Source organism: Podarcis bocagei, assembly GCF_964188305.1.
Source record: "Podarcis bocagei genome assembly, chromosome: Z".
Lineage (NCBI taxonomy): Eukaryota > Metazoa > Chordata > Lepidosauria > Squamata > Lacertidae > Podarcis > Podarcis bocagei.
Window position 1 is genome coordinate 7,503,911 of NC_138140.1, and position 24,942 is coordinate 7,528,852.

Here is a 24,942-nt window from a genome sequence, read left to right on the forward strand (position 1 = left end):
AGCATCTCCCAGCACATTTATTAGCACTGCCAACAAAATGGTTTGTAATATTTAGAGGGTGTGATAGAATATTTGAAAAGGCAGCAATTTACGCTCCACGGAAACACTCTTTTTCAAGTGTAATAATGAAGAAAGGAGCTGAGCTTAATAATAATAAAAAAGTGAAACCTTTTAGGCAATTAAGCTCACTTATTTTCCTTTCCGTGTTGGGAAAGAGTGTCAGTAATGAGGCATTTCTGATCTTTTGAAAGTAGAGCCCGTATCACCAGCCTTTGTTGTTAATGAGCTTTGTATCTCCTGGAAGTAGTGGAAATAAACAGGCAATGGTTCGGATGTTTGTTTTCTGGAGCAAATGGCCCAATGTATTTCACATCTTGGACTCATTTAATCTTGCTTTCCAAGTCCTAAATACCTTCAGTTCATTTACCATGGCAATGACATCATTTGGAATAACCACCAGATTCCTGGCTATCAGATAGGAGACACAAAGGCAACATTACAGGAGGGAATTTTGGACTATGGTTCCTTCGTTTTTTTCAATCTGCCAAAACCAACTGTCCCTTCACATGTTCTCCCAATCACATGAGAACCACTTTTGCTCCTGACAGAATAAGGTAAGCTGCCTACACCAAGTCAGGTTATTGGGCCTACCCCCTATACTGATTGTTGTCTGCACTGGCTGACTGCAACCCACCAGGGTTTCACAGGCATTTTAGAACAGCTCTACCTGGGCTTCTTTGGGATTGAACATAGGAATATGTGGATGATTTGACCACACAAGTGGGACCTGATTGTATGGGTTTTTCTTACAGAATCAGCACCGTCTGCCCTTCCAGCAGGCTGACAGTTTTGTGGGGAAGACCCACGCAGTCACCACTACCACTACTCTGCCTATGTAATTAGATCGTTTGAATGTTTCCCCAGTCACGTGCAAGCTGCTTGTTCAAGATGACATGTGTAGCTTTAGGAACTCTAGGATTCTCTTCCCATTTGTGACCTTGAAGAGCATCCTTCTTAATGGCTGCTCTGCTGCAAGAAAAGTGGACAAGTTAGAAATGGCAACCTCTTACTCAGCACATCTGTACTTGTGTGCATGTATAGGATTTTTTTGCTGACTGTGGGCACAAAAGCACAACCATACCTCTTTTCTCTATCCCTTTCTCTTTTTTGTACTGATGGCAAGGCAATGATGAAAGATCAAGCTTAACCACCACCACTACCCCTGCTCCAATGTCTAAAAAAATAATAATGCAGGTAAACATTCTGAGTGAGCATTCTGAGCACTCCAACTCATTTGCCTGTTGTTTCACTATTACGTGGGTACAATTCAGTTCTTTGATTAGGAGGAGGGAATACCTTCAAAGCTCTGAGAATGTGCTTGAGGTGGAATTTATATCTGTGCATTGGAGATTGATTGTGTGCCCTTGTGCCTTATCCATTCTCTGTTTCATCATTTGGGACTTTTGGGTTTTGAGAATAGGCAAGTAAGAGGTGATGTGGTGGAAGTTTTTTGGTTTTTGTTTTAATTATGCATTGCATGCAGGAAGTGGATAGAGGAAAGTTTCCCTCCGTCTCTCTCTCTCTCTCTCTCTCTCTCTCTCTCTCTCTCTCTCTCTCTCTCAACACTAGTACTCCTGGACATCCAGTGAAACTGGAAAGTACTTCTTCATGCAGTGCATAGTTACCTATGGAACTTTCTCCCACAGGAAACAGTGATGGTCCCCAACTAAGGTGACTTTAAATGAGGATTAGACTAGATACATGGAGGACAAGGCTATCAATGGCTACTGCCATGTTGGCTATGTTCTGTCTCCACTGCCAAAGGCATTGTTGTTGGCATCTGTCTGTTGTCTCAAGAGACAATGGAGTGTGCCTCCGAGGAGGGGAGGGGAGTCAAACTACTGTGTTAAGCAGCACCGAAGTGACCTCTCCAGGGTGCAAGCCTGGGCAGTGTATATGAAGGCCCTGGGCTGCCCAGGAGACAAGACCCCACCCCCCAGCCTCACTGATGTGGTCCAAAGGAAAGCTCGGCTGCAGGAGTTGCTAGAAGGAGGTGTACAAGATACCATCCCACCATCTTAGGGACTCCATTCTGGATTTGTGTAGGGTTAACTCCTTAGACTTTTCTTCTCTCAAAGATGTCCCTCAAGGCAGCCAAGGTTCAAGATCAGAGTTTTCCTTTGTCTGTGAATACTCGTTGCTGGGAAGTGCAGATAGGCAAAGTACTGTTGTGTTCAGGTTCTGCTTCCAGGCTTCTCATAGGCATCTGGGTAGCCACTGTGAGAATAGGATGCTGGACTAGATAGGCCATTGGCCTGACACAGCAGACTCTTCTTATGTTCTCCATTCTCACTCAGTTTGCCAAGGGATTTTTACAAGTGAACATGAGTAACCTAAGAACTTAAGCAGAGCTCTGCTAGATCAGCCTCAAAAGTATTCATCTAGTTCCAGCTACATTGTCAGGGCTGGACACTGGCTGGACACTGGTCAGAACACAGGAAGCATAGTTTGTCAGTGAAGTTAACTCTGTAGTCAAGGAAATGGCATACAATTTAGAACATATAGAACAGTTGCCAGGGCTGAGGGTTTCCCCTTCCTCTAAGTCTCTGCTCCCAGATGTTGCCCAAGCAGTCTCAAACTATGTCTGGTCACCTATAGTTGCTGTTCTTCTCTCCTCATTATCATGCATGTTGTTGAAGACGTGAGGGAGGAGAGCTTGTCACAGCTGGAGAGGGAGACTCCCAGGATTCTTCAGCAGTCCATTGATACTTCCTCTCAGCTTCAGCCTTGGAGTGTGAACTGGTCCCTGCCACCGGCTCTCCTTGCTCCCTAAACTCTGTTGCCCCATCAGCATCTGACATCCCCCCCATCTTCTCCCTCTGACCGCTCTTCTGTGTCCCACCACCAATCCCCTGACTCTAAGCCTTCCTTCTCTAGGGTTTTCCTTGGGGGTTCCTCAGCTGGTGCCTACCACCACTCCTCTTCATCCAGCCAGTTCCTGACATGCACACACCCTTCTGCATCCTCCACCAAGGAAGTCTAGAGATATTATCAGAGTTTAAGGGCACATTTTGTGCATGGCAGGGCCAGTGAGGGGAAGGTTCCAGGGTCCTAATAGGAAGGCCTGAAGGGCCACATTCAGTCCCCCACCCCTGCTGTAGCATATTCCTGACAACCAAGCTGTGGTTTGCCCATGGCATCAGTTTCCTCAGTATGTATGGAGCGGTTTGACTTGGCTGTTTTTCTTATCTTTCCTAGGGATCAGTGAATGATTTGTCTTATGTGAAGCATTTGTTCAGACTCCTGCCTAGTTTTTCTTCTTCTCAGCTGTGTTATAGTCTGAATAAATAATGCACGCAAAACTTTGTTCTCCATACAACACGCCAGCCAGCCAGGAGAAAGCTCCTGCGGGGATGTATTGACTAAGGACGCATCATCCACGATTATCCAGAAAGAATTATTGGCTGAGGTGGCTATTGATTTTCTAATAATTTCTAGCCCTCCCCCAGACTCATGTCACCAGAGAGGCAGATCACAAATTGAACTGCAGCTGAATTGCTGCAGGATTGATTAAAACTCACAGTAATTATTGCCTCTCTACTGCTCAAGGCAGACTGATCAATGTGAGCTATAACTGATAGGGTTCTTCAGGCAATCTCAGGAAATAGGCATGAGTATTATTTGCTTTGCACCCGCAGAAGAGCAGGTATGTGGGAACAGTCAATGCTGGGCATTAAATGCTCCCTCAGAAAATGTAATTGATGTCAGAGCTAGAATATAATTCAACCAAGTATGCTCTCCCCCCCCTTCTTTTTCTTGGTCCAGATTGTTCAGGATGAAGGCCAAAAAGTCACCAAGAAACTTTTTACAAACCATGGGAATGTCTGTTGAGTAATTAAAGGTCCATTAAATACAGACTGCATATACTAACTGAGTTGCCAGTGAATTTGCAGCCCATGCATGGCCACTGGAAAATGAGGGGATAACCAGCTTGTGTCAGGGAACCCTGGTTTGCAGAAGTACAAAAGGCAGCAGTGTAGGAGGCAGGTGGGAAGGAACAGGCAAAAACAGCAGTGGTCCAGTGAGGGCTGGACATGCCAAGTAGCCACAAACACTACACTGCAGCATTTGGTTGTGGCGCCTGCTTGTGAATTGCCTAATGAAGACAAAGGAAACAAAGCCAAGATCTAGCTCCTCAGTTTAAGGAAGAGCCTAATAGTGGTAAGTTAGTGGAGGAGTGGGCACAAATAGTTCAACGTGGTGCAAGTGGTGCTTACTTGCTTTCTTGGAAGAGCTGCTGATTGGTTGTGTCACATAGGAAGGGAGCACTTGACAGTCTGTCCCAGTCTCTCCCAGCCTGTGCACAGTTATAGGATGTCTTCTGCTGACTTGTTCAACCTATTTCACAGGCCCCTGCTGTTTGGCAGAATCCCCGAAGCTTCTTGGCGCATGTGGTCCCTAGAGCTGAGATGATTAACAGCTTGCAATTAAAAGAACGAGCATTTAGAAGTACAAAATAGTTTGCAGATATTAAATTAATCATGATGATATAGGTTTATTTAACCAATAAATATATTACTGCGGGCCCTGAATTGCTGCCAGGAGTTTTCCTACCACCCAACTCTTGCTCTCTCTCTCTCTCTCTCTCTCTCTCTCTCTCTCTCTCTCTCTCTCTCTCAGAGGGGAGGTGTAGATGTTCCATGAAGGGGTCAGTGGTAGGGGAGTATAAGACAAACTGATCTGTGCAAACTCATATTTCCATTAATCAAGTCAGAAGAACAGGCCCTCTTTCCTCAGAACTGGCCCTCATCCAGTACACATACTGTTTGTCCCATCTATCAAGCTTTTCAGGAGTTTCACAGCTCCTCATAACTACCCTTCAAGGCAAGCTAAGGTGGAACATCTAGGTCTTACCACCTTCCTGAAACAAAAGAGCCTGAAACTCAGGAAGATGGTTCTTCCCTGTTGAGGATGAGAGACTGCAAGATGCCCATAACTATTCAGTAAGCTTCATATCTGAATGTGCACACACACACACACACACACACACACACACGCACTGCAATATGAATACAGACAGACACATCATTTTATTTGTATGTTGCCTTTCCATAGCCAAAACCATGCTCAAGGTGTCCTACAACTTGGAAAAAAAAATAGATAATACAAACCTTAAAAGTAGTCATAAACAATAAACGAAACATCAAAAAGGTGCAAAACCAAACTGAACAATTTCCACATAAATCATTATAAGATCCAAAACAAAGATTCAAAAAATAATAACTGCAACAAGCCCCCCCCAACCCCCCTAAACAATACCCAGCCCAATAGTTTGTTCAACAGCCTCAGCTCTTGCAGCTGGAGTCAGTCAGGGCCCCTCCCTTCTAGGCCAGGTGGAAAATGGCCAGCAAGGCAGGAAGCAGGTCTTCCAGGACTCTCAGCTAAGATGCTTTTCAATATGCATGATATTAATTCTCTCTTACACACAGGCACAAACTGGTGGTGTCTCAGCTCACTTGCAGAATGTAACATCATTGATAAGCCTAGTGTAGTTCATGTTTTATTCAATACATTCAGGAAAGGAAGATTAAGAAATTGTCAGAAGCAGGTGCTTTTGAAAGGCAGGGAAGCAAACTGCTGGCTTGTGTTGCATTTCTAAATTTTGGTTGCTTTATTAACTGTTCCCAATAAAATACACTCAGACTTGTTCTGTAATTTTTAAATCAATTACTCAGATTATAAATACTGTCCGTTTTCCCTTTTGTGCATAATGTCTGCTATTGCTGTTTAATATAAACAAATAAATAAGGGCAAAAAAATAACAATACTCATTGATTTAAAACATCTTTACAGTGGTACCTCGGGTTACGAACTTAATTCGTTCCAGAGGTCCATTCTTAACCCGAAACCATTCGTAACCTGAGGCATGCTTTCGCTAATGGGGCCTCCCGTTGCTGCTGCGCCACTGCCGCCACACGGTTTTTGTTCTCATCCTGGGGCAAAGTTCTGAACCCGAGGTACTACTTCCGGGTTAGGGGAGTTTGTAACCCGAATCGTTTGTAACCCGAGGTACGACTGTACTTGATAAAAAGATGTCTTTACACATATACATACACTTTCACCTTTCAGATGTCAGACAAAAACTCCCATCATCATCCCTGAGCACTAGCTGCACTGGCTATGACTGATGGGAGTTGGAGGCCAGCAACATCTGGAGAGCCACAGGCTCACCTCTCCTGGACTAGAGGTCACCTTGCATTCAGTAGACAACACTGGGGAAGATGGATCATAGCTAAAGGTAGTGAGGGTGGCGAGCCAATGTGGTTTAGAGTGTCAGACTAGGACCTGGGAGTCCAGGGTTCAAATCCCTGTTTGGTCACGAAGCTCATTAGGTGGCCTTGGGCCAGTCACTGCCTCTGAACCCAGCCTGCCTCACAGGGTTCTGGTGAGGATAAGTTGAGGAGTGGGAAAACCACATATACCACCTTGAACAGAGAAAAAGGTGGGATGTAAATGTATCAAATATATGTTAATTTCTTTTTTAGAAAGAAGGGTACATGCCTGGGACCTTGGAAAGTTCCTTTCAGCCCGGGGAAGCAAGTGAGGGGCAGATGGACCGATGGGCTGGAGATCCTTAGGTTTGGGGCTTCTAAAACATGGCAGCCAGTCCTTTAGCAGCAGCACCAATGGGCATCCAAAGAAGAAGCTGTCCACACAACAGACAGATGGGATCTTCTGTGTTCCCCCACCCCCCAAAAATGTTACGGGTGGGGAACCTTTTTCAGCCTGAGGGGCTACATTCCCTTCTGGGCATCCTGCCACAGGCCAGTGGCAGGTGAAGCCAGAGGCAAAAATGAGTGGAGCAACAAACATAATTTTAACATTTGTATAATAGGACAGTTTTGACATGCAGTTGCACACCTCTCTTTGACCTGCATCCAAGCACTCAAGCGGTATTATCAGAGTTCAGGGACACATTCCAGCCAGGCAAAAACACTTAGGGCACCATGCAGAATCAATGCAGGGTGTTGCTTGTAGAGAGAGGGGGCGTGGCATGAGGAGAGTTCTGAGGGCCAGGTGGAAAGGCCTGGAGGGCTGCATTTGGCCTCTGGGCTCAAGGTTCCCTTCATACAGGGCAGGGGTGGCCAACTCCCAAGAGACTGCGATCTACTTACAGAGTCTACCCCATTTTGGGGGGTTCAGGACAAAGTTGTTGAGCTTCTTTGGGGGGAGCCAGTGATCTACCACAGATGTCCAGTGATCTACCGGTAGATCACGATCCACCTGTTGGACATGCCTGATATAGGGGGTTGTGGTCACAGAGAAGTATTTTAGGAACATAGGAAACTCTTGTCAAACTGAGTCAAACCTTTGATCCATCTAGCTCAGTATCATGTACACGGACTGGCAGAGGCTTAGGGTTTCAGGCAGGAACTCTTCCCCACCTCTGCCTGAAGATGCCAGGGATTAGACCTGCAAGATGGATGCTCTGTCACTGAACTGCAGCCCTTCCCAATTTGTTTTCCTTTATTTTCTTCCTTGAAAAAAGCAACACAGAAAATGTAGCAGTTTTATGACTTTTCCTTCACTTGACAGGCAGTTTACAGCCAACCATCATGCATCTCTGGACTGGCTGTTGTTTACCCCATCTTCAGGAATTCTGTAATGCATCCTTAATTTGGAACTGCTATTAGGCTACATTTATTATCTTTCTCTTGCTCTCCAGATAACTGGTCAGCTTTCTGCTTTTAACTTATTATTATTTCTCTCTCAGTTGATAGAAAATTCAAGTGGAATAGAAGCGTTGCTTAATAAGGATGTCTATGGATTGATGTTGCTGGGTAGCTGTCTGCTTTAATTATTTGGGACAGGCAGAGCTTGCTGCAAAACAGAAATTTAAAATGTGGGTCACATTTTCAGCACGATGATAGTAGTTTAGAACCTCTAATAATAGACGAGAGACCAGGTACCCAGCTGAATTAATGTGTGCGTGCAGGCGTACATGTGTGTGTGGGCACACACACTTGCCTACTCCTTGCTAATTTCAACAGAAATACTCTAGAGCAGGAATGGGGGATGTGTGGCCCCCCAGATCCTGTTGCAAGAGATGGAAGAATGCCTCTCTCTGCCTGAGAGAGGAGGATGCCTCATAGGCTAGATCTAGACAAATCCAAGAAGCTTTCAGTTAAACCAGGCATGGCCAAACTTGGCCCTCCAGCTGTTTTGGGACTACAACTCCCATCATCTCTAGCTAACAGTACCAGTAGTCAGGGATGATGGGAACTGTAGTCCCAAAGCAGCTGGAGAGCCACGTTTGGCCATTCCTGAACTGTTAAACGTATTGTAAATTTAAACAGTGAAATCCAGTAGGGAAAACTGGACTCCATAGCTCCATCTGCTGGCACAGTGTTACTCGCATAAAGGTAAAGGTAAAGGGACCCCTGCCCATTAGGTCCAGTTGTGACCGATTCTGGGGTTGTGGCGCTCATCTCGCTTTATTGGCCAAGGGAGCTAGCGTACAGCTTCCAGGTCATGTGGCCAGCATGACTAAGCCACTTCTGGCGAACCAGAGCAGCACACGGAAAAGCCGTTTACCTTCCCGCTGGAGTGGTACCTATTTATCTACTTGCACTTTGACGTGCTTTCAAACTGCTAGGTTGGCAGGAGCAGGGACCGAGCAACGAGAGCTCACCCCGTTGCAGGGATTCGAACCGCTGACCTTTTGATCGGCAAGTCCTAGGCTCTGTGGCTTAACCCACAGAGCCACCTGCATCCATTTATCCCATATACAACACATATACAGTGGTACCTTGGGTTACATACGCTTCAGGTTACAGACTCCACTAACCCAGAAATAGTACCTCGGGTTAAGAACTTTGCTTCAGGAAGAGAACAGAAATTGTGCTCTGGCGGCGCGGTGGCAGCTGGAGACCCCAGTAGCTAAAGTGGTGCTTCAGGTTAAGAACAGTTTCGGATTAAGAACAGACCTCCCTAACGAATTAAGTACTTAACCCGAGGTACCACTGTAAATAGCTTTTTCTTTAGCAATCTAGCTGAGCCCTTGGAGCAAGGATGGGAAACAAGTGGTCCTTCAGATGCTGTTGGATTCCAACTCACATCAGCCCCAGTCAGCCTGGTCAATAATCAGGGATGGTGATGGGAGTTGGGAATTCAGCAACACTGGGAGGACCACAGGTTCTCAATCCCCATCCTAAAGGATACTAACCCAGGTATAGCCCATTTCTATTGTTCTCAGCGTTTTTCCATCCTCCATGAGAGCAGTCACTGCTGAGTTGCATCTTCTCCTTTCAATATGACTTTCACATTGACCCCCGACAGGAAGTCTTTCTTAAATAGGTGTGTGCAATTGATAGTAGAAACTCAGGTAGAAAATAAATATAGGAGAGAAGAGGTGTTCAAACTCATTTCTGTTACTTAGAATCCATTCCAGACAATCTGTTTATTGAGCATTCACCCTGATTTGTTTGCAGGGAGGTTAGGTAGTGTTGGCATTTTAGTGAGCATTTAACCTGATTTCTTTCTGAGGTGGTTGGACAATGTTGCATGAAGATAGTGTTATCTCACGCTTTGCAGTGCATTTTCTCATCACTGTCCTTGCTGCAAAAATGTTAGCTCTTTTGGGGGAAGTGAGCTTGTTGTACAAGGTGTAACTGTACAACCTGAATTTGCCGGTATGTGATTGAATTCTGCTGTGGAATAATGACAATCTGTAAGCATTACGTTAGAACTCATATTGGGTTCTAATGCACAGGTGAGTTACCCATTGACAACACTTTTTAATCTTAACCTCTTCCCTTCAGAGTACGTCTCCTGGTACTATCAGCCCTCTTGCACAAGTGACTGTTGTTCTTCTAGCTTGTGCAGGCTTTTAAAGCATGAGTGCTATTGATGGACAATGCTTCACACAGACCTAAGCACCAGCTGTAAAGTATTGCTGTTCCTGGAAGTGATAGCATCATTTGGGGACCTAACTTCCCTTGCCTTCTGAAGGCGTAATACAAACACCTTGTGTTATACACCTTTCCTACAATAGTAGGCATCTCAGTGGTATAAAGGTGTCCAACTTGGAGAGAGAGTAATGCTCCCCTCTTCCTTAACTGTATCCTTCCCTTCTCAATGCAGTGCCCTGAGGATTTGAGGCCTATGAAGGATGGCACTGGTTGCTACGACTACTCCAAGGGAATTGACTGCTCAGATGGCTTCAATGGTGGCTGTGAGCAACTGTGTCTTCAGCAGACCCTCCCTCTCCCATCAGAACCCATGTCCAGCACCATCCACATGTTCTGCGGGTGAGTCCCATGGGCAAGAGGTGTTGGTGGGTTCAACGGACTGCTGTCTCAAAGCCTTCTGTATGCTTGCTTTTTGAACATTCCTGCCTGGCTAAGCAAATGTAATATGGAAGCTCAAGCCAACTCAAAACACTGTGCATTCAGCAGACAAAGTAAGGTAGTTGGTAGATGGACACCTTATGGGAAAATGCACCACTTCTGGAAGCTGCTACTGCTGTTGTCTGATGAACTTTGGATATGTCACTTTAAAGGGAGGTCTGGAAGTGACTGTTAACATGGCCGCTATCACCACCCACAAATTCTCAGTGTCATGCTGCCTTGTTCCATCTGGAGCCTGTCACTTTTGCACACCCCAGCCCTTTTATGCATTGTTGCTGTGAAGTCATGTTGGTGGAAGAGGGGTCAGCACAGCTGTCAGAGTTGGTTTGTGTTTAAAGATGTAGCTTGTCCCCTAACTTTGCTGTGGGCTTTGGACTTGGACACCTTGCCTTGCCTCTGAGATAAAGGATGCAAGGGGCATCCAGAGGAGGGAGTTTCTCTCAGCTTTGGGTTGGTGGATTTCAGCTGGCCACATTCCCCAGAGCAGAGGGACATGGGGTGATCACTGCATCCCTCTTTCCCTCCAGTGCCAAATTCCCCACAGATTTTGTTTCTTTGGCTTGTGGCAGCAGCTGTTACTGCCTCAATACTACTTTGACCTTCAAAGGAATGTTAGGTGTGGATTTGTGCTGTGGAGAAGCACATTCCGAAATGTAACTCCAAGGAACATCTGTCAATTCCTGAGACATCCAGGTGCTCAGGCAGCCGAGATTTTGCTGTGTCCCAGCCCTTCATGGCTCCCTGGGGCTTTGAGTTCATCAACTAGCTTTTTCGTGCATGTGTCTATTGCTTTATTTCTCGGCACAGAAAAGTAAAGAGGAATGTGCATCCTGTGGGAAGGCTGATAGCTCCAGTGATGCAGCCAGCCCATCAAAGTTTTGCTTTCAAATCCAGCAATGAAAAGATTGTAGACTGTTCTGATTCCGTGTGGACTGGCATGGGAGCAGAAGAATCGGCACACTTTCAACATTCCACCGCTCTAGAACTTGTGTCCCCTTATGAAAAGAAGAATGCAGTTTGAATCAATTAACTACTTGAACAGCTGACTAATATTTCTTCAGTTGAGACATAATTTGGAAGTGGGGTTAGAGAAGAGAATGCCAAAATATAAGGAGAAATGTTTGATTTAAGGGATGAGGCAGATTGGGATAAGCCTTTCCTCCCCGCTATCGCTTTGGTGAGGGTTCTGCTATAACAAGTGTGGCAAACTATTTGCCCTTCAGATATTGCTGGGCTACAGCTCCCATCACCCCTGATCATTGCCATGCTGGCTGGGGTTGATGGGAGTTGGAGTCTAATAATACCTGAAGGCTGACTGGTTGCTTGCTGCTTTTCTGTTAAGGAACACATTGTGAAATAAGCACATAACATCAGAGGGTTTAGTTAGGCTCCAGAACAGGGTTTTCCAAATGCAGTTCTTACCACCTCACAAGGAGCACCCCACAAAGAGCATTGGGGGTGCTAGTTTCCCCCCATTTTGCTGAACTGAGACTAGACAGCTCATTTGTATGAAGATCTGCTCTGTGATCAACACCCCACCACATGGTGGTATATGAAGGACAGGTGTACTCTTAGCAATCCCAGCAGCAGTTTCTGCAAGCTGACATTTCTTCAACAGCACTGAGGTCAGTCCCCACCCCCCTTCAGAGGAATTGTTTCTTCTGCAAAAGGGCTTTTGAAATTATTCTTAGGAACACATGAGGAAAGCCTTAAATCATAGCTGGGAATTCACGTGACGTTTGTCCAAGAAATATTTATAGGCACATATCTAATATCAATTTTGTTTATTTTCCCCAAAACATAATAATGTAAAATTTGTGCGGATTGTCGTTTTCTTCATAGTAGAAGTATTTAACACCGGTGTTAACCCATTAAACACTGTCCAAAGTACTTCAGATGCATTGTCTAGTTGTAGTACTTAGAACAGCCCTCTAAAATAAATCAATACTGTATAATTTCTCATATTAAAGATGGGGCAACTGAGGCTATGAAGTGTGGCTTGCCTAAGGCCACCTTGGGATTTCATAGCAGAAACAAGATTGAAACCAGGAACTTCATGATTCATAGTTCAGTCTCTTTGCTACAGCAACTCTTACTGTCTTTGTTACTGGTATTCAGTGACTGGTTTTTATTCCTGTAATGTTTAGTTTGGTTTTCTCTTGCTAAGCCCACTTCTACATGTGAGGTTTTTCTGCCCATTCTGTAACATGCTATGTGGTACGCTTAACTTACTCAGGGATTTTCATATGACTTTCCCTACGCAGCTGTAAAATATCTGTCTGGTCCATATTGTTAAAGCAGACTTCATGTAAGCCTATTGCACCCTCAGGAAGCTGCTACAGCTCCAGCATGCTGACAGGGGCCACCACTGATGCCTGTCAGGGCGGCAGCTGTACATTCTCCACATCCTCCCACGGTGCTCTACTCAACTCCAAATTGCCCTAGTATAGTGTTGTCCCAGGGAAAATTAAAATGGCAGCTCCCACCTCTCTGATGCTCATCTGAGCATTGCCACTGCCATTTCACTTCTAAATAAGTGAACCAAAATAAGAGGGACCCACTAAAGTGCATTTTGCTGACAAACTCTCCCCACAATCTTCAAGCTGGTCCTGATTTTAGCCAAGCCTTTGGTATATACTTTCCTCTCTTTTTTAATCTCTTTCACACACAGGGTCCCTTGTGCTGTTCCTTATTTCGGTGCCTCACTTTGGTGCATCAGATTTAATATTTATGCTGCACCATTGTGCTGGACCATTTCACCTATTCCTGCCACCCCCCCACCCAAAAAAAAAAAGAAACAATGTGATAGATTTTATCTGGAACTGACTTTTGTTGTTTGCTGTTTGTGCATATCTGATGTATCTTTTTGTGTTTGGTTCTCAGCTGTGTTGAGGAATACAGGCTGGCACCAGATGGCAAATCATGTCTCATGCTGTCAGACATCTGTGAGGGCCCCAAATGCCTTAAGCCAGATGTGAAGTTCAATGATACCCTCTTTGGAGAGATGTTGCATGGCTATAACAACAGGACCCAGCATGTCAACCAAGGGCAGGTCTTCCAGATGACCTTCAGGTAGGCCTTGTTCGCCCTCAACCAGCTTTTGCTACAATGTGCATTTGCTGGGTATATAAAAATGGTAAAGGACCCTTGACAGTTAAGTCCAGTCGTGAACGACTCTGGGGTTGCAGCGCTCATCTCGCTTTACTGGCCGAGGGAGCCGATGTTTGTCCGCAGACAGTTTTTCCGGGTCATGTGGCCAGCATGACTAAGCTGCTTCTGGCAAAACCAGAGCAGCGCACAGAAATGCCGTTTACCTCCCCGCTGGAGCGGTACCTATTTATCTACTTGTACTTTGACGTGCTTTCGAACCGCTAGGTTGGCAGGACAGACGCATATGCATCCGGACAGGAGTGTTTGTGTGTGTGTCAAAAAGTCGAAATCTCCCAGATTCTGCAAAGTACCCTGGATTCCCTTTGCTCTGCAGTTTCTAATACAGAATCCAGTGAGTCATAGAATCATAGAATCATAGAATCATAGAGTTGGAAGAGACCACAAGGGCCATCGAGTCCAACCCCCTGCCAAGCAGGAAACACCATCAGAGCACTCCTGACATATGGTTGTCAAGCCTCTGCTTGAAGACCTCCAAAGAAGGAGACTCCACCACACTCCTTGGCAGCAAATTCCACTGTCGAACAGCTCTTACTGTCAGGAAGTTCTTCCTAATGTTTAGGTGGAATCTTCTTTCTTGTAGTTTGGATCCATTGCTCCGTGTCTGCTTCTCTGGAGCAGCAGAAAACAACCTTTCTCCCTCCTCTATGTGACATCCTTTTATATATTTGAACATGGCTATCATATCAGCCCTTAACCTCCTCTTCTCCAGGCTAAACATGCCCAGCTCCCTTAGCCGTTCCTCATAAGGCATCGTTTCCAGGAGTCAGAAGAAGCCAAACATGATGTCCATGAACCAGAGTGTACTGGCTTCATGGACTCTTCTTATGGAAATTCTTTTAGTGGTTTAGGTGCTTCTGGTTTTGAGCACTGCCCCCCTGGAATCCCCAGCTTTATCTATTGAAGAAGGGGGTGACAGGTGTATACATACAGTTCCTCAGAACCTCCCCCACAATTACAACAACTAAATTGTCTTATATTTATCCATTTTTTTGGCTGAATACTTTCATACACTCTCATGTTTGTGCTGAGATTCCAGATTCTGCTCTAGATATCATATGCTATAACTCCTAGTATGAGTACAGCAGTGCAGAGTTCTCAGGTCTAAGCTTAGACCAAATAAATTGACCTAGGGGATGGAAGACTGCAAAGCTCTTTTATACCTTTCTAAGTTCCTTTGAGGAAGGATACATACATGTAATGTTTTCTTTTTCTTTTTGGAAGTTTAAAGTTCACATCTGATTTTAAAAAGAGGATGTTGATTGAATGGCATGCACTGAGCCCCCCCCATCTTGCACCTAAAGAATGATCTGGCTTCCGTTCCACTTTCCCTCTGTTCTTTTAAATTCAAACTGGGTTTAGGGCAGCTGATTTTATTGTAGGGAAAAGTCCAGTCTCCTCAGTCTAAAAGCCAGGTGCTTCCTTTTGTGGAGTCAGTAAAATAGGAAGTGAGGCCTCAGGCATCTAATCTAAACCCTATCCATTAAGCAAATGAGAGTTTAATAATAATAATAATAATAATAATAATAATAATAATAATAATAATAATAATAATAGTATGCCGCCCATCTAACTGGGTTGCTGCAGCCATTCCGGGCAGCTCACAACAAAATATTAAAAACTCAACAAAATATCCAACATTAAAAACTTTCCTGTTGTTATTACTCCCTTTTCTTTATGGTTGAAAGTACTCAGTTTCATTCTGGGATCTAACTGCTAAGCAGGAATCACAGGCAATAAGAGCCTGCTGCATCAACAACAGATGGCGCTTTTAGATTCCCTCCAAGTCCAATGCTGATTCAGCAACCCATAATCCACCGTCCTCCTCACTTGAGAAAGGTTGTTGATGATGCAAATCTTAAGGCTATTCATGTCATGGTATGCAATGACTTGTTCTTGTGAGGCTGCCAGGGGCGCTGCCTGGATTTCTGAATCCCACAGAGGATAATTAGGGAGAAATCCCTTCAATGTTAAATCTGTAAGACAGAAAAAGAAAGCCAGTCATGGAATACTGGTGGAATATAATTAATATGAAGAATGTGAATTAATATGTGTGTGTCAGGGTGGGAGAGAATGTAGTCCATGAAAAAGGACAGATTTGCAGACAGTTGTGTTGTTGTTGTTGTTGTTGTTGTTGTTGTTGTTGTTGTTGTTGTTGTTGTTGTTGTTGTTGATGATGATAATTTAAGAAATCAATATCATGGCTCTGTAGAGTAACTATATCACTCCATAGTAATAATTTTAACTATAATAAATGGGCACCTACAGGTTCTCAAGCTAAACCGGACCAAAAAAAATGAGGGAAGTTGTTTTGGAAATTCGAGATCAAAGACTCAAAACTGCTCAGACAATTCTAAGGAAGGAAAGATGCAGATTGTTGGAGTTCACAATATGTGAATTGTTTGATTGAGCTTGTACAGTAAGCCCCAAAACTATGCACATTTAACCTGTGTGCATTCAGCTTTACACACTTGAGATGATAGATAGATAGATGATATAGATAGATGATAGATAGATGATAGATAGATGATAGATAGATGATAGATAGATAGATAGATAGATAGATAGATAGATAGATAGATAGATAGATAGATAGCAGAAAGTGGTGGGTGTCTGGGAAAGATAACTTTGGCAATCCCACCCACCACTGAACCCAATGTGTTTTGACTATATGCAGTTTTGGCTTTAGGCACGATCCCAGGAATTTAAACACCTGCATAAGTTGCAGGTTTACTATATACACATCTGTGTAGCTTGAGTTCCATAGTTAGCTGTACATTCAATCTACTCATCAGAGGATGGTAGGATGGGGCGGTGCTTTTGACCTGACAATGAGCTGGTTGTGTTACTGCTCACTGCTGCTTACCAGGACAAAAAGGTGAAGGGGAAAAGTGATGGTGAGTTTGGCATGGTACAAGCACACCAGCAGAAGCACTGGATTGGTTCCACCAGCATGAGGTGAGCGGTGCTACCTGTGGGAATTACGGTACTTTAGTTCCCATTTACAGAGTTATGCAGGAGAGATCCCGAGTTGTTTGACCCTTTAATTAGTTCCCTTTTCCCTCCTATAAAAACTATGCAAGACATTCTCCATTTAAAGTTTAAATTTTGTTGTTGTTGTTGTTGTTGTTGTTGTTTAGTAGTTAGTTTTGTCCGACTCTTCGTGACCCCCTGGACCAGAGCACACCAGGCACTCCTGTCTTCCACTGCCTCCCGCAGTTTCGTCAAATTCATGTTGGTAGTTTCAAGAACATTGTCCAACCATCTTGTCCACATATAACTTTTACTTAGTGTACTTGCACTTGTTAGATTGAATATACAAGACAGGTGTTATTTACATTGCTGATACATCTTACATAGGCTTGTCTCTGAGACAAATACTGTTGCAGATTGACTATCTCTGAGGCAGACAGCAGCACAACAGAAAATACCTGCTGCTCTCACACAAAAGACTCTTAATAACTGCCACTGCTGTGCCAATGGACATAACTGCCTCAGATGTAGGACAGCACAGAGTTCCAAACCCTTGTGAGCATTAACCCTTTACCTAGCATTTTGAATGCTTTCATCCCATGTTACCGCCTCACCTCCTACTATTCTTTTTTTAAAATTTATTTATTCAATGTTATAACAAAACATATTTTCCAAAAACATATCCTTATTTCCCCCCGTTTTTCCTCCCTCCCCCCTCCCCCCCACAAAATCCATCCTCCCACCCCACCCCCCGACTTCCCTCAGTTCCAGTCTTTGGTTTCTCCAATAACGCTATTTTCTGCATGTTACAGAATTGTGTAGATCTTCAAACTGTTTAACTAATTATTATCAGTAAAAAAATAATTGTGGATGTTTATTCAAAACCTGCCAAGGAGTCCAGTTTGCTTTGTTGCATCTTCAAATACTTTGTAAAAGGTTCCCATTCATCCTTAAAGTCACAGTTATCCTTGTCCCGTAACCTATATGTCAATTTTGCCAGTTCTGCATAGTCCATCAATTTTTCTTGCCATGATTCTTTAGTTGGGGTTTCTTCAGTCTTCCATCCTTGTGCTACCAAAACTCTCGCGGCCGTTGTCGCATACATGAAAATGCTTTTCAACTTTTTTGGCAGGTCTTTCCCCACAATCCCCAACAAAAAAGCCTCAGGTTTTTTAACAAATGTTAAATGGAACATTTTCTTCAATTCATTGTATATCATTTCCCAAAAATTTTTAATTACTTTACAATCCCACCACATATGATAAAATGTTCCCTCCTTTTCTCTACACTTCCAACATCTATTTGAACTAGTTTTGTACATTTTCCCTAACTGCACTGGTGTTGTGTACCATCTGTACATCCTCTTCATGTAATTCTCCCTCAATAGGGAACAATCTGTAAATTTTAAGTCAGTTTTCCATAATTTAACCCAATCTTCCACCTCCTACTATTCTGCAGCGACTGGTGCATTATGGTGCTTAAATTGTTGTGTTGAAGTTTTGTGTTCTTCCCTCATTGCTTTAAAATGGCTGCATTCTTTCATAAAGTTTTATTGTGTGCGCTTCAGCTGTGGGTTCAGGTTTTCTGCCAACACAAGTGTCACAAAGCAGTGGCAGGGAGTTCCAGAAGAAAGGGGCAGGAGAGAAAGGATGGGGGTAGGTAATAGAGGAAGGAATTATTTAATGCAACCTATTCTTGTTCGGTTTTCCTGTAACCACAATGTTTAGAAATCTGAAATGCAAGCTGACATTCTTAGAAATCCAGTGCCTTTCTTTCTGGCAACTTAGAAGAGCTTTCCAATAACCTTGCGAAGTGGGTTAGCCTGAGAGCTAGTCACCTGTCCAAAGCTACCCAGTGAGTTTCACAGCTGTGTGAGTTTAAATGTTGATTTTCCATGTCTATAAAATATTTTGTAGCAGCTCACAGCAGGTTCACAGCTCATTGATATAGACCTGTGGTCCAGACCATTTTTGACATTACATTTTTGCTGATGGGTCCTGGGGCAGAAATTGTAACGTTCTGACAAATTTCATGTGTATCTGTCATGGATACCAGTAAACCAAGAAACAGCTCTTAATACTATTTTGCTTTGCAAATGGACACCATATTTAGTATTTCTGATGCCACATTTTCCCCCAGTCCAGAGGAGTAAGCTGTGGACTTCCCTCCATTAGCCAAAAAAATAACATGTTAGTAAACAGAACAAGGAAATCCCTGGAAAAATTATTTTGCCTATCTTTGGCAACACAGCCTCTGAAATCAGCTCCAGCCAGCATGGCTGGTGGTCAGAGGTGATGGAACTTCTAGTTCAGCAACAACTTGAAGAGTCATGGGCTGGATCCAGACACATCAAAGAAGTGTTTCAGTTAAACACCTTGTAAACTTTGTACAGTGGTACCTCGGCTTACAGACGCGTCAGGTTACAGATGCTTCAGGTTACAGACTCCGCTAACCCAAAAGTAGTACCTCGGGTTAAGAACCTTGCCTCAGGATGAGAACAGAAATTGTGCAGTGGTGGCATGGCGGCAGCGGGAGGCCTCATTAGCTAAAGTGGTACCTCAGGTTAAGAACAGTTTCAGGTTAAGAACGGACCTACTGAACGAATTAAGTTCTTAACCCGAGGTACTAGGTAAAGGTAAAGGTACCCCTGCCCGAACGGGCCAGTCTTGACAGACTCTGGGGTTTGTGCGCCCATCTCACATCTATTGGCCGGGGGCCAGCGCTGTCCGGAGACACTTCCGGGTCACGTGGCCAGCGTGACAAAGCTGCATCTGGCGAGCCAGCGCAGCACACGGAACGCCGTTTACCTTCCCGCTGGTAAGCGGTACCTATTTATCTACTTGCACCCGGGGGTGCTTTCGAACTGCTAGGTTGGCAGGCGCTGGGACCGAGCAGCGGGAGCGCACCCCGCCGCGGGGATTCGAACCGCCGACCTTTCGATCGGCAAGCCCTAGGCGCTGAGGCTTTAGCCCACAGCGCCACCCGCATCCCTAACCCGAGGTACTACTGTATAAGAAATTGAGTTGGCAAAAATGGAACTCCACAGCACCATCTTGGTGTCACAGTGTTATAATGCATATACAGCACATAAAGGTAAAGGGACCCCTGCCCATTAGGTCCAGTCATGACCCACTCTGGGGTTGTGGCGCTCCTCTCGCTTTACTGGCCGAGGGAGCTGATGTTTGTCCGCAAACAGTTTTTCCGGGTCATGTGGCCAGCATGACTAAGCCGCTTCTGGCGAACCAGAGCAGTGCACGAAAGCACTGTTTACCTTCCCGCTGGAGCGGTACCTATTTATCTACTTTCATTTTTGAGTGTGCTTTCAAACTGCTAGGTTGGCAGGAGCAGGGACCGAGCAACGGGGGCTCACCCCGTCGCAGGGATTCAAACTGCTGACCTTCTGATCGGCAAGTCCTAGGCTCTGTGGTTTAACCCAGAGCGCCACCTGCGTCCCATACAGCATATATAAAGCATTTTTTTCTTTGTCAATGTAGCTGAGTTCATCGGTTTTCTACTCCAGTTCTACAACTTCAGCAAGGGAACCCCCATACTTCTGCGTTTCCTCCGGAGGAGGAGGGCTTTCCCCTCTACATACACTCTGTGTGGAAAGATGGACACTCTCCACTGAGTTATATTTTATCTGCAGTTAAAGCCCCAACTCTGGAGACTTATTTCTTCCCCTGCTATTTGTTTGAGCTTTGTTACTCAATTCTTGTTTTCTCTTCCCTCAGTTTCCCAATGGAAGAAGAGAAATAAATGTAGCCTTCCACCCAAGACTACATTTAAAATAAATGGCATATGGGTTATAAAGCAGTCTGTGCAGGATACATAAGCTGTTTACGTATCTCCCTGTGATTGGGAGTGCTTAGCTTTTTAGGTTTTTTGTTTCTGTTTCTATTTTTTTATCTTGTTTGTGCCAAAGATCCCAGTTAAGATATTCAAGAACCTCTCTGAGCATTAAGGACACCAGCTGTTTGAGCAGCCCTTAATTTGATGCAAGTGAAACATAGCAGGAAGCTGCCCTAATGCCGGGGATTAAAAGCCTTTTTCAACAAAGTGGAACAGGGGGGCTGCATCTTTTAAAGGGATTTACAGCTCCTTGGATCCCTTTAGCTACATGGATGAGTCAGCCTGCTTCCTGTGCCTTAGTAGCTTCAGTTTCCATAATAAATAGAATAATCACAACCCACTGTGCAAGATGGCATGGCAGGGAAGCAACAGTCGATACTGCAGGAATCTACTCTGAGCACCTTTATCAGGTAGTACCTAGGAATACTGCTGGGTAGTTGATTCACACCAAGTCAGACCATTGGTCCATCTAACTCAGTATTGTCTACAGTGGTACCTCGGGTTACAGACGCTTCAGGTTACAGATGCTTCAGGTTACAGACTCCGCTAACCCAGAAATAGTGCTTCAGGTTAAGAAGTTTGCTTCAGGATGAGAACAGAAATCAGGCTCCGGCAGCGGGAGACCCCATTAGCTAACGTGGTAGCTCAGGTTAAGAACAGTTTCAGGTTAAGAACGGACCTCCAGAACGAATTAAGTTCTTAACCCGAGGTACCACTGTACACTATAATGATAATGATAGAATTTATATACTCCTTCATCATAACCTCTAGGTCCGGGGGGTGGGGTGGGGGAGCTCCATATGTTGTTGGACTTCAGCTCCCATCAGCCCCTGCTGGCATTAGCCCATGCATCGGGGTGATGGGAGTTGTAGTCCAACAACATATGGAGTCCTACCTCTGTTTAAAAAACCTTCAGTAGAGAGTCCACCACATTAGGAGGCTTTATGTTCTGCTGTCAAACAGCTCTTACAGTCAGGACGTTCTTCCTAAAGCTTAGTCAAAATCTCCTTTCTTGGTGGTTGTGTGTGTGTGTGGGGGGGGGGGGTGAAGCAGCTTTTCCACAGCTCTCTCTGAAATGTATTTAATATGAAAACAACACTGGACAAAACAACTCATTTTTCAATTTCCTTTTCATGTTGTTTGCTTTTTTATTTGACAAAATTCCACCCCTGTGCTGATTAAACACAAACAATTTAAGCATGTGAGTCGAAATTCACGAAAATTCAGTTCACCTCCCCCCCCCCTCTTCCAGGGAGGAGGGTGTGTGTCTTTATATAGTAACCCTGACTCTTCAATTCCAGAATGGCAGGCTTTTGTTTCAGCAAAGTTATGTTAATGTTGTCATGCTTCATGTTGGGTCACTGAACCGATGAGGGAGGAATTGTCATAATATTGATGGGAAGTTTTGGCAAGTTAATTTTAAAGCTGTCACTTGGCATCTCCCTCACTGTTGCTTCTCAATAAAACTCCATGATGATTATGGGTCATGCATGACAGCTAGAGAGCAATATCTGCAACCAAGAGCTGAAAAGCAGTGTTGTTCCCCCCCCCATCATTTCCCCAGACCCCACCCTTCCTTATCACCTACAGTGGTACCTCAGGTTACATACACTTCAGGTTACATACATTTCAGGTTACAGACTCCGCTAACCCAGAAATAGTGCTTCAGGTTAAGAACTTTACTTCAGGATGAGAACAGCAATCATGCTCTGGCGGTGCGGCAGCAGCAGGAGGCCCCATTAGCTAAAGTGGTGCTTCAGGTTAAGAACAGTTTCAGGTTAAGAATGGACCTCCAGAACGAATTAAATACTTAACCCAAGGTACCACTGTACTTTCTTTCTTCTGGTTTGCCACTCAGTTATGGATTATTCACATGGCCCAAACTGAACCTGCTCTTAAGAATTTGAAAATGAAACCTTGGGCTATACATCCCTACCTCACCTTATTGCCCTGCTCAATCAGAACAAAGGCACCTCTATACATTAACAACAACAACAACAACAACAACAACAACAACAACAACAACAACAACAACAAGACAGTGAGGGCCACCTTTCTTTATGGAAAACCGTCCTGAGACAGAGGCTGATTTCATAGAATCATAGAATCATAGAGTTGGAAGACTACATGTAGTCATGTAGTCCAGGTAGGACTACATGATCCTTGTCATCCCTTCCAACTCTACAATTCTATTATTCTGTTTCTGTGTTAAACCTCAGCATGCCATCCAATTGTGGCCCCAATCATGCAGCAAGGCTTGTTTCATCCAGGCGTGTAGCATGGGCAGGGGCGGGGTGCAGCCAGGGCGTTTTTCCCCTGCACATTTTGGGTGGGGCATTTTGGCCACTCATGCCACCCTCCCTGAGCCAGCCCTGCACAGTGTTCATAGAATCATAGAATCATAGAGTTGGAAGAGACCACAAGGGCCATCGAGTCCAACCCCCTGCCAAGCAGGAAACACCATCAGAGCACTCCTGACATATGGTTGTCAAGCCTCTGCTTAAAGACCTCCAAAGTAGGAGACTCCACCACACTCCTTGGCAGCAAATTCCACTGTCGAACAGCTCTTACTGTCAGGAAGTTCTTCCTAATGTTTAGGTGGAATCTTCTTTCTTGTAGTTTGGATCCATTGCTCCGTGTCCGCTTCTCTGGAGCAGCAGAAAACAACCTTTCTCCCTCCTCTATGTGACATCCTTTTATATATTTGAACATGGCTATCATATCACCCCTTAACCTCCTCTTCTCCAGGCTAAACATGCCCAGCTCCCTTAGCCGTTCCTCATAAGGCATCGTTTCCAGGCCTTTGACCATTTTGGTTGCCCTCCTCTGGACACATTCCAGTTTGTCAGTGTCCTTCTTGAACTGTGGTGCCCAGAACTGGACACAGTACTCCAGGTGAGGTCTGACCAGAGCAGAATACAGTGGCACTATTACTTCCCTTGATCTAGATGCTATACTCCTATTGATGCAGCCCAGAATTGCATTGGCTTTTTTAGCTGCCGCGTCACACTGTTGGCTCATGTCAAGTTTGTGGTCAACCAAGACTCCTAGATCCTTTTCACATGTACTGCTCTCAAGCCAGGTGTCACCCATCTTGTATTTGTGCCTCTCATTTTTTTTGCCCAAGTGCAATACTTTACAGTTCTCCCTGTTAAAGTTCATCTTGTTTGTTTTTGCCCAGTTCTCTAATCTGTCAAGGTCGTTTTGAAGTGTGATCCTGTCCTCTGGGGTGTTAGCCACCCCTCCCAGTTTGGTGTCATCTGCAAATTTGATCAGGATGCCCTTGAGTCCATCATCCAAGTCGTTGATAAAGATGTTGAATAAGACCGGGCCCAAGACAGAACCCTGTGGCACCCCACTAGTCACTCTTCTCCAGGATGAAGAGGAACCATTGATGAGCACCCCCTTAGGGTGCTCATCACCCTTTTAGGGATTTAGGGCATCATGGCTGGCTGCCCTGCACAGAGCTCTGAGCCAGAGTCACTGGGCTTTGGGAAGGCGGTATGAGAGCTCTACCAGGGTCCTAGAGTGTGCCCGCCTGCTGCCCAAAGCCTAGTTAGTGCTTGCCCAGCTTTGGGAATGAGACGGAAGACCTCCTTCCCAAAACCCAGCACCTCCCTTACCCATCTTTGGGAAGGCAGCTCTGGTGAGGAGCATCTAATTTTGGCCTCACACAGGGTGCCATATTACCAAGGTCCATCCATGCAGAGACCATATGCCAGTGATGGACAGTGCCAGAGGCAAAATAGGATAGAGCAACTGATGTTCTTAGCTTTCTCGCAGTTCATTCTCACAGTGACTAACAGGTTAGCCTGGATAGCTGGTTAGGGCATGGTGCTGATGATGCCAAGGTGGCAGGTTCGATCCCTGTATGGGCAGCTGCATATTCCTGCGTTGCAGGGGGTTGGACTAGATGATCCTCAGGGTCCCTTCCAACCCTATGATTCTATGTCCAACTCTCTGCATTGCAGGAAACTAACCAAAACATCCATGATAGATGGCCATCCAACCTCTGCTTAAAAAAATGCAAGGAAGGAGAGTCCATAACTTCTAAGTGAGACCATTCCTCCGTCAAACAGCTCTTATTGTTAGAAAGTTCTTTCTGATGTTTAGTTGGAATCTCCTTTCTTGTAACCTGAAGCCATTGGTTCATGTCCTACCTCCAGAGCAGGAGGAAACAAGCTTTCTCTGTCTTCCTTGTGACAGCCCTTGAAATATTGGAGATGGCTGTCATATCTTCTCTCAGTCTCAGTCTCTTTTCCAAGCTAAATGGTCTCAGCCCAGTATACCTGAAGGAGCGTTTCCACCCCCATTGCTCAGCCCAGGCACTGAGGTCCCCCTCTGAGGGTCTTCTGGCTGTACCCTCACTGTGAGAAGTTACAGGGAACCAGGGAGAGGGCCTTCTTGGCAGTGGCGCCCTCCCTGGGGAATGCCCGCCCATCAGATTTCAAGAAGATAAAGAACTACACAACTTTAGGGTTTCTGGTCACCCCCACATTTAATGGTGGGCATTCTCTGCCATCCCTCCATGAGTTGTGAAGAA

General features: G+C 44.9%; 1 protein-coding gene and 1 long non-coding RNA gene across 5 annotated transcripts in view; one reads left to right on the plus strand and one right to left on the minus strand.

The window, feature by feature from the left end:
- Positions 1–24,942, plus strand: part of ASTN2 (astrotactin 2) — a 693,046-nt gene that overhangs the window by 440,147 nt on the left and 227,957 nt on the right. For 3 of the 4 annotated variants that reach the window (XM_081179638.1, XM_081179639.1, XM_081179640.1), the window contains exons 12-13: positions 10,144–10,310; positions 13,293–13,481. In XM_081179638.1, coding sequence (XP_081035764.1) covers positions 10,144–10,310; positions 13,293–13,481 — 356 coding nt within the window. Of the gene's footprint in view, positions 1–10,143; positions 10,311–13,292; positions 13,482–16,427; positions 16,536–24,942 lie in introns of those variants that run through there. The other variant, XM_081179641.1, reaches the window with a different exon arrangement.
- Positions 15,214–17,037, minus strand: LOC308579096. Its single transcript, XR_014004278.1, has 2 exons — positions 16,934–17,037; positions 15,214–15,553 (listed from the first exon to the last, which is right to left on the minus strand). It is a non-coding gene; the product is annotated as an uncharacterized lncRNA (long non-coding RNA).